The sequence below is a fragment of the Schistocerca nitens genome, chromosome 5 (genome assembly GCF_023898315.1).
Source record: "Schistocerca nitens isolate TAMUIC-IGC-003100 chromosome 5, iqSchNite1.1, whole genome shotgun sequence".
In the NCBI taxonomy this organism is placed as follows: domain Eukaryota; kingdom Metazoa; phylum Arthropoda; class Insecta; order Orthoptera; family Acrididae; genus Schistocerca; species Schistocerca nitens.
The window spans coordinates 600,060,959-600,079,702 of record NC_064618.1 but is presented as its reverse complement, the minus strand read 5'-3'; the positions used below and the strand labels follow the sequence as shown (position 1 = coordinate 600,079,702).

General features: G+C 43.1%; 1 protein-coding gene across 1 annotated transcript in view; it reads left to right on the top strand.

Annotated features, from left to right (window-relative positions):
* LOC126260602 (nephrin-like) overlaps positions 1-18,744 on the top strand; it is a 769,721-nt gene that overhangs the window by 501,058 nt on the left and 249,919 nt on the right. The window contains exon 5 of the mRNA XM_049957938.1: positions 1,001-1,204. Coding sequence (XP_049813895.1) covers positions 1,001-1,204 — 204 coding nt within the window. The remainder of the gene's footprint in view (positions 1-1,000; positions 1,205-18,744) is intronic.

The following is an 18,744-nucleotide window of genomic DNA, read 5'->3' as shown; positions in this document are numbered from 1 at the left end:
AGATATTCGCTTGAGAGTGATTGCAGGTCAGGGGATACTCTTGACGTTAAAGTCACATACTTTCTTTAATGCATTCCTGTATTTGCAGTTTTACTGGGAATCATGAATACTAAGACAGCTGTGATACAACTTCAGTAGCTAGCTGGATACTGAATCTGGGCGGGAACTACTTGGTCAAGAACTACTGATGAAAATTCCAGATCCTGAAACATGCTGTGGCAGCAGCTGTTACCATAGCGAACACCAACTTTACCTGATAGTAACTTCATTCATATGGTTTTTTTTTACCATTATGCGATTGTGTCAATCTGTCATTTTCATCTTATTACACTAGTAAACCATTGCCAAGGAACAAAAAGAAATTGAGACAGGTGAGATCATTCAAGATGAAATACCATATCAAGCTGAGGAAAGAGGGGAATGATATTGGCTGTTCCATTTCAAAGGAACCATTCTGGCATTTACCTTCAGTGATGTAGCGAAATCTTAAAACTGATATCTGGGCGTGAACTTGAACCACTGCCCTCCTGAATGCCACGAGTCCAGTGTCTTACCACTCGGGACAGTGATACAGAAGAGCAGCCTGCAGCCGTCACTTGCACGTAATCTTGCAAGAGTCCATGCACCACATACTGCCAACAACAAAACAGTGATATTTTTATACTGGTCGTCTGCTGACCAATTTGACCTTGTGGGAGAACAGTGCGCGTCTGACAGATCACTGAGAGGTGAAGTCAGGGGAATGTATGTGCAGCCACATGTTAGTAATAGAGTTGAGGTCTTAGTATACAGTTCAGCACCACCACATGTGGTGTGATCCCAGGAAAACACACTGCTGAAGAATCGCAAGATAGCGATCTGGCAGGAACACATCTGCAACAAGCTGTCAACTGCAGAGGTCTGAGACCATCATGCTGGTGTCGAACCACCCGGAGGTGACTTCCCAACAGCGCGTGCGCAACTCACTACGCGTGGTAAGAGCTGTGATGTGGTTGTGCAGGCCGGCCACCGCCGCGGGTGACTTGGTGGCAGGACAACACGCTGCTGACGGACCGCTGGGAGGTGATCTCGCACGAGCGCGTGCGCAACAAGCTGCGCCTGCAGCAGCTGTCGCGCCGCCAGCTGCACGCCGTGCTCACCTGCCAGGCCGAGAGCAGCCCGCTGGCCGCGCCCGTCGCGGGCTCCATCACGCTGGACCTCAACCGTGAGTATCGGCACCTTACCTTGCCTCAAACTCATAAATTACCGGGATTTATACAGTGAAATCTACATATCATTTATTTTTAAGTGGCATTAATATGATCCTCATTAAATACGAATATTCCTAGATTTACAACTCACATAGATAGACTTATCTTGTAGCCGACTGTTTTCAGATTTACAGATATTCATATGTTGATTGAAGTATTGTTTTAAATTTATAAATAATGAACAAGAACTTAGCATAACATATGTTTACTTCGCTTCCAAAATAAAAACAATACCAGTGAGATGCAGGCAATCATCTCCCTGGGTTGCCACCTTCAAACTAGCCAAAAGCAGTACAGAGCCATACTGAAAAAGGACACATATGTGTTGCTGTCAAGGAGTCTTCTAAATACACCAGTCGGTAGCGAGTCAAGACCGTCATCACTACGGTCCAAGTGCCAATTCCACCTGAGGCTGATGGTTTTATTCTAGTGTTTTTGACGTCATTCCCATGACGTCGACAGAGCATACGCCACAATTATAGCATGTCTCATGAATCAAATCAAGTTTAGTGTCATTTTAAGCTATACTGACAGCCAATTATACAGATAAATCACTGCATCAAAATGGTTCAAATGGCTCTGAGCACTATGGGACTTAACATCTGAGGTCATCAGTCTCCTAGAACTTAGAACTACTTAAACCTAACTAACCTAAGGACATCACACACATCCATGCCCGAGGCAGGATTCGAACCTGCGACCGTAGCGGTCGCGCGGTTCCAGACTGAAGCGCCTAGAACCGCTCAGCCACAACGGCCGGCAAATCACTGCATCCAAATGAAATTTGTTGTCCATTACAAATTGTCACTTTCATCACATATAAAGTGTATTCACAATACATAGGTTGAACCGGGTCAAAGAGAGTGGTAGGGCTAGAAACGTACAGACACAAAAATAACTAGATAAATACCAAAATAAAAATCAATCAGAATGTTATCCTGAAGGATATCAAACGATTCTGTTTGATAGGAGGTTTAGGAAACTGAATTTTGTCTAGAGAAAGCAGTAACTAAACTTGTCACTGCTTTAATTAATTAATAGCAGTTGACCTCCTGCTCTGAATGAAATAGATCAGTTGCTTCAAAACGCTTTTTAAAAAATCTCAAAATTAAAGTGAACGGTGTGCGGGATTAGTTGGTGGGATCTATGCTCTACAAAACATATTATCTCATTCCGTATAAATGATTGATTGATTTGCTATAATGTGGATAATTTCTAAAAGAGAAACCTAATAGAAAACTCGACCCCGTAACGGAAGGCGATACAGTAAATAAAAATAAAAAGACTGATGTGGAAAGGAACAGATAATTTCAAGCAGTTTTATACAGTAGCCGAAAGTGACTGTAATGGTACATCAAAATGAGATTTTTTTCACAGAATTTAGATTAAGACGAAAAAAGTGGTTTTCGTCTGCAGCAATCGATATGGATTTGAACGAGTGTTTGCAATCGATCTCGGATTTCTGAAAAGTGACACTAGCTGAATATAATTGTATAACAACACTGTGTTTAACAATACACATACTTTCTTTTATACACAATCTTTATCCTAGGAACGTGATCAAAGTGAAGTTCTGACGTAAAAGCATTTACCACATTGCGTATGACAGAATTTGCTGCACGAAGTATTGTGTGTGATCAGAAATATGTGGTCCTGAGGAACATTTAACTTTGTGATCCATTGAAGAAATAATGCAGTTCTCCACAATGGATTGACTGATGGAAACGGAATTATGAGCGGTAATATTTCTAATATACTGATGTTTTCAAAGACCTGATGAAGTATCGGAAGTTAGCAATCTGCTACATGGATCCTGACACAGATCTCGCTGACGAACATTAAGAACGCCAAATGACATCCTAAATTCATACAGTTCGCCAGTCAAAGAAGCCGAGGATTAACTAAAGGATCTGAACCTGAAGATTCGGCAAAAAATTTCGTTGTAGGGTTTCAGAAGCAGATGATGGAAAAGATTTAGTCTCCTGCTTTTCGGTGATCGATAGGCTTCTCCTGTGCGTCACGTTTTAGTGTTGTAGGAAGTGCCTGTGAAAGAAAAGTTCGAGATCAACTCTACAACAAAGACTGAAAAACACAGTAGCGTCGACAGTAGTACTGTTGTCCCGCTTTGCCTGTAGAGCCATTAGGAAGTGTCTCTTGAGCCTATCCTCAGATCACGCTCACTGATTCACACATTGCTCATTGTCACTAAATGACCAGTTCTATGAGGTATCAGATGGAGCTGCATGGGGAGCCCTCTGTCACCAGTATTGCGATTACGTTTATGTAACATTTTAGGAATGTACCGTGGTGTCGACGAGTTTCAAACGTGAATGCCATTTTAGGTATGAAGGCAACATTTTTGTTGTCAGGCATCTTCTTTTTTTTTCTCGCTTCGTGGATTAGGTTATTTCATCAATTCCGTTCAACAAGGTCTAGCCTTCTCTTTCGTGGAGTTCCCCTCGTGGTTTGTAGTCAAGAATTAGTTTTGGAAGTCCACTTTAAGGCAGTCTGTCTGCATATTCCACCCGCTGTTTCTATTTAAATCTATTTTCTTGTGTATTAAATCAACATGTAATTTATTTCAAATGTCCATGTTTGAAGTGGTCTTCTCTGAGGCATTTCCGCAGCCTGGATCCTGCTCATATCCTTTTGTGTTGGAATCCACGATTCACAAGCTCTTCAGAATATCTGAATCCAATCCACCCAAATACTTGCTTTACTACTGAAGCGGGAAAATATGGTTGTCTTTCCCTCCTTGATTTAATGGTTGGGATGAAAGCAGATGGTACAATGGGGAATGCCGTTTCTAGGAACCCATTTCTCACTGGTTTGTATCTCATGGATGATCGTTGTCACCATCCGGCTCAGCATGTAGTCGTACCTCGTACCTGTGTTCATAGGACCCTGATGATTTGAAACCCTGAAGGTCTTTCAGCTGAGTTAGCCTCACCTCGAATTCATCTTCCGCCGCAATAAGTTATAGCGTAAGACAGTTCAAACACTTGTTGTGTTATCGACCAACCGTGAATTAACTGAGCGATCAAAACGAAGAGGTGGATCCTAAGTATATGACCTTTTCTACCTTCCGTAGGTAGCATTACTAACGAGACTGGATGTGCTCTGTGGGAAAGCGGTGAGAAGTAGGCTTTTTAACCATCTTAGGGTTAGATCTCTTTTAAGATCTGTGAAAGATGATCTTGGTTTATGTAAGATGGACATTTACCGTATCTCTTGTTGCTTTCTTGTGTCATACATTGGTCAAACTGCCAGGATCATGGAGGAATGGAGTACAGACAATAAGTATGACACATTCTTACAAGAGCCGAGCAAGTTTGCTAATGCAGAAGATTCTCCTCTTAGTGATAATCCTGTGAAATGTAAGTACACAAAGATTCTGGCGGGCACTTCCACCGTTTAGAACAGTGTTAATAAGGAACTAGGTCAAACTAACTCAGCAAGTAATCTTACAAACACAAACGAAGATTTTTCCCATAATTCTGTTTTGAATCCTGTTCACTCTCTGATCAAATAACAGAGGAACAGATTTACGTAGTCACTGCTACCTGAGGTGTAAATTTCCTTGCTCAGCGCTCTCTCGTTACCTCTGTGGCTTGAGAATGAGGGGATGTTCAACTGCCGAAACGTCTGCGGTTGCCGAGGACGTCACCTGTTTCATTCCCGTAAGTGGTTTGGAGATTTTATGCACCAGGAGGAATTTCAGTTTCACGTGGCTTATTATTGTTGTTATTAGGATTAGAGCCTTTTTTCGCTTTGTAGTTAGCAATACCTAATACATGGCACTAGAATTCCTGATGAAGAATGAGATTTTCTAGAAAGATAATGCTCCTCACTAAATGGCTACAGATTTCCGGACAAAACCCTCGTGGAACCCAGTTACGAATTTTCCGACTCAAAAATAACTTACAAACTTTCTGATAAATTTTGAGAAACGGCAGATTACAATTTACGCTGTAGTTATCAAGTGTAATTGCTATGTACACGACAAGGTGAAAACGTCAATACACGTTATGTATATAGTCTATAAAGCTATGAACTGGATAAGCTGATCAATACTCTTTAAAATGTCTTTTCTAAATAACACCTGAAACCAAATTGCACTCCGAATGAAGTTTCACTATCAGAGTACAGGATGCCAAACAACAAAGAGACTGCTTCAGTAAAATTACAGGTACATGTGAACTGTTAAATAGTTCCGGAAAACTGGTGGCAGAATATACAGGGAGAAGAAAAATTCACGCACTTGTACTTCGTAGGGCGATTCTTCACATACTAGCAGTACAAAAACGCCTTTCACATAATTTCGTCCAGTGCATATTTCGGGCAGTAAATGGATGTTAAAGATTGGCAGCCTGGCAACACTGTAATCACATTTACGGTAACTACCTCTGTTAGCAGTCGACGGTTTTGTGCAGTTCTGGGGTAAGTATGCGGGATGCTGAGGGTTCTAGGATGAGGCGTGTTTGTTTTTATTTGCTGAATATACTCGCATAGTATCTGGTGTCTTAATTGCCATACAGCCATTACAGTGGGTCTTCTGCAAAACGTACTACAACATAGAAATCGAAGTACAGTCGTTTTCATTAGTCAGCTGTTAAAGAACCCTTTCTCACGTCATGGACGTGAATTGTTTCGCACCACTGCATCTCCTAGATTCCAAACCTGCTTTCTGTTATCCACCACCTATGGACCCATCGATTATTAACCACTATCATTCTTGCCACGTTCAGATCCTTTACATTTTGTTCAAACCTTTCTAGAAAGATAATGCTCCGCACTAAATGGCTACAGATTTCCGGACAAAACCCTCGTGGAACCCAGTTAGGAATTTTTCGACTCAAAAATAACTTACAAACTTTCTGATAAATTTTGAGAAACGGCAGATTACAATTTACGCTGGCAACATATTCTGCAAATAATTTCCAAACTCGTTTACCATCTGAGTGTCTTATCCCCATATGAACACTAATTATGCCTTGCAACATTGAGTGTGATCAGTTCGTGCTGTTTAGTAAGTATCTCCATGCGTTGCCTTATTATTACTATTATTACTATTATTATTGTCATCATCGATGGAAATATGGAAACATCACGTCCATTACCGATAGAAAAATGGTGTGAATGTCGAATACGAGTGGCTTATGAAACGGTGTATATTACAGTATAATATGGCAGGACGAAATTGACAAACAGAACAAATACTCCTCGAACCAGAATCGATCCCTGGATCTCCTGCAAGCTTACACAAAATGCTGTCCACTGTACCAACTGCACGGCTCTACTACTTTACCCCGACAGAAGTGGTTACCGACATGTGATTACAGAGTTGTTAGATTGCCAATCTTTAACATCCATTTACTGCCGGAAATATGAGCAGGGTGAAATTTCGTGAGAGGTGTTCTTGTATTGCTAGTGTGTGAGCAATCGCTCTGCGAAATCCGAGTACGCAATTGTTTTCCTTCACCCTGTATACACAAAAGAAAAATAACTTGAGATTACTTCAGTAGTATTTATTACTTTTAGATTTTAAGATTTAACATCTTTACCAAGTGAATTAATTCTTGAGCTAGTTAAATGACATAAAGATATTGACGGAAATTACTGAAATACTACAGTTGCGTTTGCAGAACTGTGCTATCACAATGTATCCAGCACATACGGTCCACTTGCCTGTCATATGGCTAACAGTCTAAGCCAGTGGTTATCAAACTTGCGTCCGGGGTCATGTATTCGTGTGGCCCACGGTCCTCAGCCGTAATTTGCAATAATAGGCATCTAACAACAAGTAGAAGAATCCAGAATGTCAAACAACGTTAAGAGGTTCTTGAGAGTGTTTTCCTGCGCAGTAACGAAAATATTTAGAGGAGCAGTAATATTTTAAGATGTGCGTAATACTGATTGACGTTGGTGATCTTTGTCGCGAACTAAGTAGAGTGGGCCGCCTGCCTCAGCGGTAGAGCGCACTTTCTGTTTCGTTATTACACGTGGGACTCTTGCCACTACAGGGTTAGAGAACGTGAGAGGGTGATTGTTTTATTGTTTGTCTTCTGTCAACTCACGACCGTGCGCGACTCGTACCGATCGCTTGCTATGGTATAAATTTCAAATGGGAATAACACGGATTTGTGAATGTGCATTACAGAGATGGTAGATATTTGTAGCAAAAAATTGGAAATCTGTGGTAATGACTATGGGATCAGACTGCTGAGGTCATCGGTCGCCAGGCTTACGCACTACTTCATGTAACTTAAACTAACTTACGCTAAGGACAACACACACATCCATTCCCGAAGGAGGACTCGAAACTCCGACGGGGGCAGTCGCGCACTAGTAGCACTCAATAGGAAATTAAATAACGCAATGAGTAGAAGAAAAATGATGTTCAAAACATTTAGTAAGCATTTGTGATTGTGTCACATATTGCATAATGTATTTAAATGTAACTACAATTACTACTGTTATAAATCATTAAATCATCCGCTCACAGACAACACGACACTTCGTCAGGTAATTACGAGGTCAGCAATTTATAGTTATTGAGGATGGCAGCAGTCTGAAACAGAACCGTCGACACGGAGAGTTCCGGATGCCACCGACTTTCAACCGACAGTACTTACGAGCAAGTGGACAACTTATCGCATCCTTACTACAGCTAGTCTGTAGGGGCTCGCAACATACTAATTTATGTAGGTTATTGGTTACTAACAAGACCGGTAGGTTTGCAGCCCGAGGTACCTTCCTACAAACTTAGTACTCTCTCTTCGCTAAAACCGTTTCACGACCACTGGTCTCGGTGATGTTTGTTAGAAACTGCCAGCATCGATTGATGAACATCTCGAATCATCCATCTGGATTCCGAGTGCATCTCTCTGCCTCAGAGCACGTGATGTGTGGTTAATTCCATCTGGAACTCTTGCCAGACGACTGTTGGCTCGCTGATGTCCACGGAAATGTAGAATATGGAGAATATTAACTGATTTTCGAACATTCCATGGCACCTCATGGTCTGTATCTGCATCTACATACAAATGAAAACTCACGCTTACGTGCTTGTCAAATGGTTCGTAGAATCACATTCAGATTATTTCTTGACCGTAGCGCTCTCGCGCATCACATGGAAAAAAATGAACACCTAAATCTTTTCGCCCGAGCTCTGGTCTCTGTTATGATAATCGTTTCTCCCCACGTAGGTGGGAGTCAACAAAATATTTTCGCATTCGGAGGAGAAAATTGGTGCTTGAAATTTCGTGGAAAGATCTCGCTGCGACTCAAGACACCTTTGTTTTAGTTATTTCTGTGGCAGACCCACTTCTAGTGAATCAAGAATGGAAGGCCACTGGAATAAGTCGCCCGGAGCTTTTTTTCTGGCTTTCACTAACTTTAGAAAAGTGCCTATTCCTAACACTGATGTTTTACTATTTTGTAACCTTACAAGTTTCAGTGCATACACATTTTAAATATTCTGAACAAAGCATAAATTAAAATTAAAAATTAGTTTTGCAAAATTAGTATAAAACATTTGTTACACACAGCAGATATTTTAAGACAAAATTAAAAAAAAATAAGAAGTTGGGTTTTACGTTGGTACGTCGCAAGTATGGCATGTGCTCCCTTGACTATTGCAGTACGATCGAAATCTATTCTCTTGTAGCACTGAAGTGAGTGAAAGGACTGTTTTACAGCAAGGTTTGTAGCATATTTCCTAGATAGTTTCAGTTGTAGATGACAACTGACGTAAGGAAGTTTCGGGTAAAGAAAAATCGCAGATATCTGTCGAATCTTTCACTGTAATTTATTTATACAACAATCTGTCTTTTGAGTATCTACGTATTAATAATTAACAAGTAAATCCGTTTCCCTCTTAACAAAGCGACATTAAGAACGACAGTACAAAAGCATTAACTATGCTCACTTGCCCTCACAAGCGGATAAGAGCACACAGTCAGTCGATCAAGAGTTCTTACTTGAAACTCATCAGCAATGGTCATAGTGTCATCGTCATGAACCTTCATATTCCATACGATTAAAATAGCATCATTCTGCACATTTACCGTACTGTATCAAGTCGTGTGCAAAATTACATCAGCACCCCGGGAAAACGCAATTATCGGCGGGATTAATTTTCTGAGGTGCCATGAGCTGCTGCTTTCCTGCAGAACGACATTTTCTCTGTTCTCGTAAATCCTGCTTTTTTTTCTCTCTCTTCTCTTCCATTGTCCTTTTCCTCCTTAGCCTTCTGATTCTGTTCGAGAACGTTTCTTACCGGTGGCAGGATTTACGACTTTTGTGCCCTCCGCTCCCTTCCGTCAAGTGACTATTCTAGCAGACAACATGTCAGGAATGGACATGTGCGCTCGCACACTGCAACACTTAATTCTAGCACTGCTTTAAACAAAAAGACCTGGATGAATATTCTTCGCTGTACCCTTGTCTACGCTCTTGTTTTACGCAACCATCCGAACTGCAGCTTTGTTGCTTGCCGTTAAAGGAGAAGGAAAATATGCTCCCCCGAATAAACATTACGAATGTATGGACACATTTGCTATTTCTCGACACTTCTGAATGAACAGCCACAGTGGTGAGTAGCCTTTCTCAAAGCTTCAGAAGCTGACAATAACGTTTTCGGATCCCACCATAAGCAAAACGAACAGCTGCTACTCAAAGGACAGGGAGGAGGAGGAGCAGGAGATTGGTGTTTAAGGTCCCGTCGACAATGAGGTCGTTAGAGAGGGAGCGCCAGCTCGGATAGGGAAGAATAGGAAAGGAAATCGGCCGTGCCCTTTCAAAGGAATCACCTCGCCACTTGCCTGAAGCGATTTAGGGAAATCACGGAACAACTAAATCGCGATGGCCGGAGGCGGGTTTGAGTCGTCGTCCTCCCGAATGCGAGTGCAGTGTGCTCACCATTGTTCCACTTCCCTCAGTGCAAGGACAAGGACACATTCCATGTAGACGTAATTGATAATGTAAAGAATTAAGCTGCAGTGACTGTTTGTTTAAATCCAATTTCAGTACGAGACCCATATGTTACTTTCGATCCTAACAAAAACGCTTTCCTACAGGAAGTGCAAAATGGCTAAGCAGGGATGGCTAGAGGACAAATGTAAGGATGTAGAGGCTTGTCTCACCAGGAGTAAGATAGATACTGCCTACAGGAAAATTAAAGAGACCTTTGGAGAAAAGAGAACCACTTGTATGAATATCAAGAGCTAAGATGGAAAACCAGTTCTAAGCAAAGAAGGGAAAGCAGAAAGGTGGAAGGAGTATATAGAGGGTCTATACAAGGGCGATGTACTTGAGGACAATATTGTGGAAATGGAAGAGGATGTAGATGAAGACGAAATGGGAGATATGATACTGCGTGAAGAGTTTGACAGCGCATTCAGAGACCTGAGTCGAAACAAGGCCCCGGGAGTAGACAACATGCCATTAGAAATACTGACAGCCTTGGGAGAGCCAGTCCTGACAAAACTCTACCAACTGGTGAGCAAGATATATGAGACAGTCGAAATACCCTCAGACTTCAAGAAGAATATAATAATTCCAATCCCAAAGAAAGCAAGTGTTGACAGATGTGAAAATTACCGAACTATTAGTTTAATAAGTCACGGCTGCAAAATACTAACACGAATTCTTTACAGACGAATGGAAAAACTAGTAGAAGCCGACCTCGGGGAAGATCAGTTTGGATTCCGCAGAAGTATTGGAACACATGAGGCAATACTGACCCTACGACTTATCTTAGAAGAAAGATTAAGGAAAGGCAAACCTACGTTTCTAGCATGTGTAGACTTGGAGAAAGGTTTTGGCTATGTTGACTGGAATACTCTCTTTCAAATTCTAAAGGTCGCAGGGGTAAAATACAGTGAGCGAAAGGCTATTCACAATTTGTACAGAAACCAAGTGGCAGTTATAAGAGTCGATAGACATGAAAGGGAAGCAGTAGTTGGGAACGGTGTGAGACGGGGTTGTAGCCTATCCCCGATGTTATTCAATCTGTATATTGAGCAAGCAGTAAAGGAAACAAAAGAAAAATTGGGAGTGGGTATTAAAATCCATGGAGAAGAAATGAAAACTTTGAGTTTCACCGATGACATTGTAATTGTGTCAGAGACAGCAATGGACGTGGAAGAGCAGTTGAACGAAATGGACAGTGTCTTGAAAGGAGGATATAAGATGAACATCAACAATATGAAAACGAGGATAATGGAATGTAGTCGAGTAAATCGGGTGATTCTGAGGAAATTAGATTCGGAAATGAGACACTTAAAGTAGTTTTGCTATTTGGGGAACAAAATAACTGATGATGGTCGAAGTAGAGAGGATATAAAATGTAGACTGGCAGCGGCAAGGAAAGCGTTTCTGAAGAAGAGAAATTTGTTAACACCGTGTATAGATTTAAGTGTCAGGAAGTCGTTTCTGAAAGTATTTGTATGGAGTGTAGCCATGTATGGAAGTGAAACATGGTCGGTAAATAGTTTAGACAAGAAGAAAATAGAAGCTTTCGAAATGTGGTGCTACAGAAGAATGCTGAAGATTAGATGGGTAGATCACATAACTAATGAGGAGGTATTGAATAGGATTGGGGAGAAGAGAAATTTGTGGCACAACTTGACTAGTAGAAGGGATCGGTTGGTAGGACATGTTCTGAGGCATCAAGGGATCACCAATTTAGTATTGGAGGGCAGCGTGGAGGGTAAAAATTGTAGAGGGAGACCAAGAGACGATTACATTAAGCAGTTTCAGAAGGATTTAGGTTGCTGTAGTTACTGGGAGATGAAGCAGCTTGCACAGGATAGAGTAGCATGGAGAGCTGCATCAAACCAGTCTCAGGACTGAAGACCACAACAACAACAACATGTATGTCAAGGAAGAACAGAGAAGCAAGAGTTAATGTCTGGTTTTTGTGTCACTACGCAGTGCTACAAGGACTAGCCAGTTCCAATTAAATGCCAAGTGTACTCAACACATTATAGTATAAAGTGCTGCGATATCATTAAATTGAACTCACAGCTATTTTCATAAATGCGAGATACATAGCAACCACTCCGACTATTCCAAGAGTACTACTTCAAACTAAAACTGTTTTGTTCGTTTTAATCTAAGTACTGCGAATTGAGAGTTAGTTGTGATGTAACAACCAACACAGTTTCGTCCACTTTGTAAAATTAAATGCGTTTGTATAATTAACAAACAAAGAAACAACGACTAGTTGTTTCAAATTCATGGTTGCACGCAGCGGTAATAACCAATTTATTACACGAGTAGTTTCAGTCGTTAACGGACCATTTTAAGGTCTATTGTAAGATCGTAATCAGATATGAGACAACTCATAACGACTATCATCGATCATGGCACAAGTTTGAAGTTAAATGGAAATTTTGGCTTGTGCCACGACGGTTGTTAATGGTTATAAGTTATCTCACAAGTGATTAAGATTGCACACAATACATGAAGACGGTCTATTAATGGCTGAAACTGGTCGCGTAATAAACTGATTAATACTGTTGTGTGCAACAATCATTTTCCAACAATTACTCAAAGTTCTTGAAAGAAAGAACTTTGAGTAATTGTTGGAAAATCTGAGATCACGTCAGTATACACTGAAGAACCAAGGAAACTGGTACACTGGCCTAATACCGTGTAGAGCCCCCGCGTGTATCCAGAAGTGCCGCAACACGATGTGGCATGGACACTAATAATATCCGAAGTAGTGCTGGAGAGAATTAACGCCATGAATAGTGTGAGCTGTCCATAAATACGTAAAGTGGAGGCCTCTTCCGAACAGCATGTTGCAAGGCATTCCAGATATGCTTAATAATGTCCATCTCTGGATTTTTTGGTGGCCAGCGGAGGTGTTTAGTCAGAAGAGTGTTCCCTGAGCCACTCTGTAGCAATTCTGGACGTGTGGTGTGTCGCATTATCCTGCTGAAATTGTCCAAGTCCGTCGAAATGCACAATATACATCAATGGATGCAGGTGATCAGACAGGATGCTTACGTACGTGCCACCTGTCAGGGCCGTATCTAGAAGTACTAGGGGTCCCATATCACTTCAACAGCACACGCGCCGCACCATTACGGAGCTTCTACCAGCTTGAAAAGTCTCCTGCTGACATGCAGGGTCCATGGATTCGTGAGGTTGACTCCATACCCGTACACGTCCACCCGCTCGATACTATATGAAACGAGACTCGTTCGACCAGGCAACATGTTTCCAGTCAACAGTCCAATGAAGCTTTGTATCGTGCAGTCATCAAGGCTACACGAGTGGGCCTTAGGCTCCGAAATCCCATATCGGTGATGTTTCGTTGAATCGTTCGCACGTTGACACTTGTTGATGTCCCAGCACTGAAATCTGCAGCGATTTGCGGAAGGGTTGCATTTCTGTCACGTTGAACGATTTTCTTCTGTCGTCTTTGATTCCGTTCTTGCAGGATCTTTTTCCGGCCGCAGCGCTGTCGGAGATTTGATGTTTTACCTTATTCCTGGAATTCGCGGTACGCTCGTCAAATGGTCGTACGGGAAACTCCCCACTTCATCGCTACCTCTGAGGTGCTGTGTCCTACCACTCGTGGGCCGACTATAGCACCACGTACAAACTCACTTAAATATTGATAACCTGCGATTGTAGCAGCAGTAAACGATGTAATAATTGCGCCAGACTCTTGTTGACTTGATAGGCGTTACCGACCGCAGCGCCGAATTCTGCCTGTTAACGTATCTCTGTGTTTGCATACGCATGCCTATACCAGTTTCTTTGGCGCTTCATTATGTTGACTGGCAACTGTGGACAACAAACGACCGCGACGTAAGTATGCCCACTCTTCGACAATGTGTAATATGAAGCGAACTTCGCTTAACATTACTATGTTGTACGTCAAATAGTATTCTGTTCGGTCTAGGCGCTGCAGTCATGGACTGTGTGGCTGGTCCAGGCGGAGGTTCGAGTCATCCCTCGGGCATGGGTGTGTGTGTGTCCTTAGGATAATTTAGGTTAAGTAGTGTGTGAGCTTAGGGAGTGATGACCTTATCAGTTAAGTCCCATAAGATTTTTTTTAAAAAAAGTATTCTGTTGAAGATGGTACTTCAGTGAACCCACCTGTACACGTCGCTTCAGGGATTGGCGCCGGGACCGGATCGATCCATTCGATGGATTAACAGCGAGGACAGTGTGTCGGCTAGCCTGAATATTGTTTTTAGACGGTTCAAGTGGTTCAAATGGCTCTGAGCACTATGGGACTTAACTTCTTAGGTCATCAGTCCCCTAGAACTTAGAACTACTTAAACCTAACTAACCTAAGGACATCACACACACACACATGCCCGAGGCAGGATTCGAACCTGCGACCATAGCGGTCGCGAGGTTGCAGACTGTGGCGCCTAGAACAACTCGGCCAGCCAGCCCGGATTTTTAGACGGTTTTCGACACCCGACTAGGTGAATACGTGATGGTTACTACGTTCCGTCTCAGCTACGCGTTCGCACACTTTCACGTGGATTAGCACATGACTAGGAGTCGGGGTACATTAATTCCGTCACAGGGGAAGGGATAGTGACAGGACGGACACTCCGTGAAGACACGTGATAAGATCAGAAAAAAGAGGGAGGCAGTACTCGAACGAGATACAGGGCTATGTGACAGTAGCTTTTCAACAGAATTTCGTCGTAATTACAGTAACAGGTTGCAAATGGTGTAATAGAACGGCGTTGAAACTTCGCACTATTAGATTCCATATCCTTCAGCGGACGGCTGACTACTGGGTAGCCTCGCCGGCACAGCGACCGGCGGTGGATTGCCCGGTCGTGTGTCCGGCTCGGTAGTCGTTTTGTAGCCGCGCGGACCGGTCCGGCTTGGAGGGCTGCCCGCCTCCCCGCCTGCCTGTTACTGCTGTCGTGTGGCGGCCACGCGACCGCCGCGCTGCCGGCCACGGCCTGGTCTGGTCTGACCTGGCCTGGCGCCACGCCCACCGCCCTTGTGTGTGTGTGTGTGTGTGTGTGTGTGTGAGAGAGAGAGAGAGAGAGAGAGAGAGAGAGAGAGACACAGCTCCACCCACGGCCCGGCACACTCCTTGGTTACGTCTTAAGCCGTCGGCACACAGACCGTGCATCGGAACGTTGAGCATTGAGCGTGCCGAGTTTCTGACGTCATAGTGTGGAGTAGCACGTTCGGGAGTAGCACGTGCGTCTGAGCGTTGACCAATGAGATGGCACAAGGCCAGATACGTCACACACACGCCGTATCCCTTCAGTACAGAGTTGTGAGGCGCCATATTAGCATTCATTGGGGTTGGGTTGTTTGGGGAAAGAGACAAAACAGCTAGGTCATAGGTCTCATCGGATTAGGGAAGGAAGTCGGCCGTGCCATTTCAGAGGAACCATACCAGCAGCATTTGCCTGAAACGATTTAGGGAAATCACGGAAAACCTAAATCTCGATGGCCGGACGCGGGATTGAAGCGTCGTCCTCCCGAATGCGAGTCCAGTGTGCTACCACTGCGCCACCTCGCTCGGTATTGGCATTCATTTCAAGCTTATACGCATATATGCCGTTTCTGAGCACCAGAAAATAGAGAATCACTGGAAAACCCGTTGTTAACTGTGTGATTCGTTCCAATAAAATAATGAGAAATATCATATTCGTGGCAAAAGAATTATTGTAACGTATTACGAGAGCAAGCTATTTGAAGGCAGCCACACACTGAAGATCCACCCAAAACGCATTGTTCTTGGTACAATTTGTTATAATTAAATTTCAATTAGTAACATAGCCACGATTAAATTTTCCAGCAAGTGTAAGATAATACGATTAGTTGCTAAGGGTGTGATGTTGGTTTAGCGTAGTAAGCAGCGTCACTGTCCCTTAATAAATGTTTGATAGGGCGGTGGTTCGAGTCTTGATATTGCCAATATTTTTCCCTAAAATGGTTCAAATAGCTCTGAGCACTATGGGACTTAACAGCTATGGTCATCAGTCCCCTAGAACTTAGAACTACTTAAACCTAACTAACCTAAGGACAACACACAACACCCAGTCATCACGAGGCAGAGAAAATCCCTGACCCCGCCGGGAATCGAACCCGGGACCCCATGATTTTTCCCTAACATTGGCGTTTTCATTAGGTTCTGATACTTTATTATTAGTTTAATGTAAGTATATACTATAATATTTGATTTTATGTGTAATATAAGTTCACCTCTTTTTGAGGGGTGACATTGTTCGATTGGCTTAATTTAAAAGACAGCTTGCGCTATTTGTATAAAGATATTTTGCCGTCCGGTGTGCCCGTGAGTTTCTAGGCGCTTCGGTCTGGAACCGCGTGACCGCTACGGTCGCAGGTTCGAATGCTGCCTCGGGCATGGATGTGTGTGATTTCCTTAGGTTAGTTAGGTTTAAGTAGTTCTAAGTTCTAGGGGATTGATGACCACGGATGTTAAGTCGCATAGTGCTCAGAGCCATTATCAAGATATTTTGCTGCTTTTTCTTTTACGCTTCGTAATTCACATGTTGCAAAGATTATGCTACAGGGCAGGAACAGTTATCACGTAAGACTGACCTTGGGGTTTTACTAAAATGTGGGAAATGATGAAAAAATCTTTATCTTATGCGGAGAAGTATTCCACATTTGTACCGCACTGTGTGTAATGGAACTTTTATAAGCCTGTGTCCTTATTGATTGGACATGGTACTTTCCTTTTCGTGGACGATGGAGGAAATGTGCGTTTTAATAGAGATAATGTGGGAATTTTACGCTCGCCCGTTGAGTAAACAGTGTGATTTACGAACTAGAAACATCTCTCAACTGCCGCTGGAGTGCACTGCTATCGCGTATACCACGTCGGGGCCCACGTACCGTATGCACAAGTCGCATCGTTCCTGAGCGTTCAGCAGCACGTTGAACTTGGCACGCTCAAAGTTAACGTTCGACAGCACGGTCCGTGTGCCGACGACTTCACAAAGCCTCCAGTGGCGTGTGACAACCAGTCCGGGCATACTGTTGTCTGCTGTTTGTTATCACTGATCGGAAAGAGGCTACGGAAATGCAGAGCACGTTCACTACTGCCAAGAGCATTGGACCAGCATGTAAATGTGGACACATGGATCGGTTTTAATTGTTGGTCGGGGGGTGGGGGTGGGGGGAGAGCACGAGTTGGGGGAGGCGATTACAGTTTGTTACAATTTTTGCCTCCTCACCCCGCTAAAAAAATGTAACTTCCCACTCCACAAATCTTAATTTGACTCAGGTAGGGCCAGTTTCAATAGGAATAAAACATATAAAATGTTTCAAGTGTTAATAATAAAACGTTTAACTATCACAAAATATAAAATATATTCGAATATAATAATAATTATAAAATAATGATAGCAGTATTAAGTTGCTTATACAAATGAATGGATATTGCTTTAGCATAGCGCCGAAGAAACTGTATTTGAGAAGACTACATGATTTGGAAAGCATATGTCAAAAAGTTAGAGTAGTGGGCTACATTTGCTACGGAATTTACGAACTACACTTGCATCCGACTCTCAGAACTTTGATAACGCCGTAATTTAAACGGTGTAAAGTCGTTCTATCATATTTCGTTAAGGAATACGACCGTAAACTCTTGTTGGTAGCCTATAACTATACGAGAGCGGAAGTGACGGGAATGCGGTTTCTTCATACCAGTAAGACTGCGTCTCCAGGACTTGGTTGGCCCATCGGCACCGAGCGACCGCCGTCTCATCCTCTGCCAATGGCGTCACTGAATGTGGTAGGAATGGGCGTTGTCAGCATAACACTCTAACCGTTGTCACTTCTTGTGACCTGGAGCCGCTTCTCGTCGGTGAAGTAGCTCCTCAGTGGGCATCAAGAGGCTGAGTGCACACCGTACCACTCCTCTCACCGAGGAAAAAGTCCCTGGCGGTATCGGATAGCGAATTCGGATCCTCTACATCGCAGGCGGGTGACGAGGCTATGGTTGTGTATGGAGTACCACTCAGCTGTGCCCGTCTGACTACAGAATGCGCTAGTTGAAGGATGAGGGTTGCGTGCGTGCTTTCTGTTTGTAAGCTTGTGTGAGGAGTGTGAGGGTTAATTTTGGGCGTTTGTGGGCAGATTCTGGTGGTTGATTTCCTAAGTTTTGTATGAGAAAGTGGGTCGAAGTTTGTGCTGTTTCGTAAAATTTTGTGGATTTTTCTTGAATAAGGGTGTAAATGGTGAGTTGGCCGAGGAAGTGTCTTATGTGCGTGTTGGGGACGTATCTGCCAGCGGCTGAGATGACACGGAAAACTTTGTTCTGGAGACGTGTCAGTCAGGATGGTGCTGTGTCTGGCACGATAGTCCATACCTCCAAGCCGAACAGGATGACTGGAAGTATGAGTTGGCGCCAGGGAAGGAGTTTGCACTGGTCATCGGTTTGCAGCCAGGCGCGTCAACCCGTCAGCGGCGGAGGTGGACTCTACCTTTTAGTAAGAGAATTAAATTTCCTGTGTGA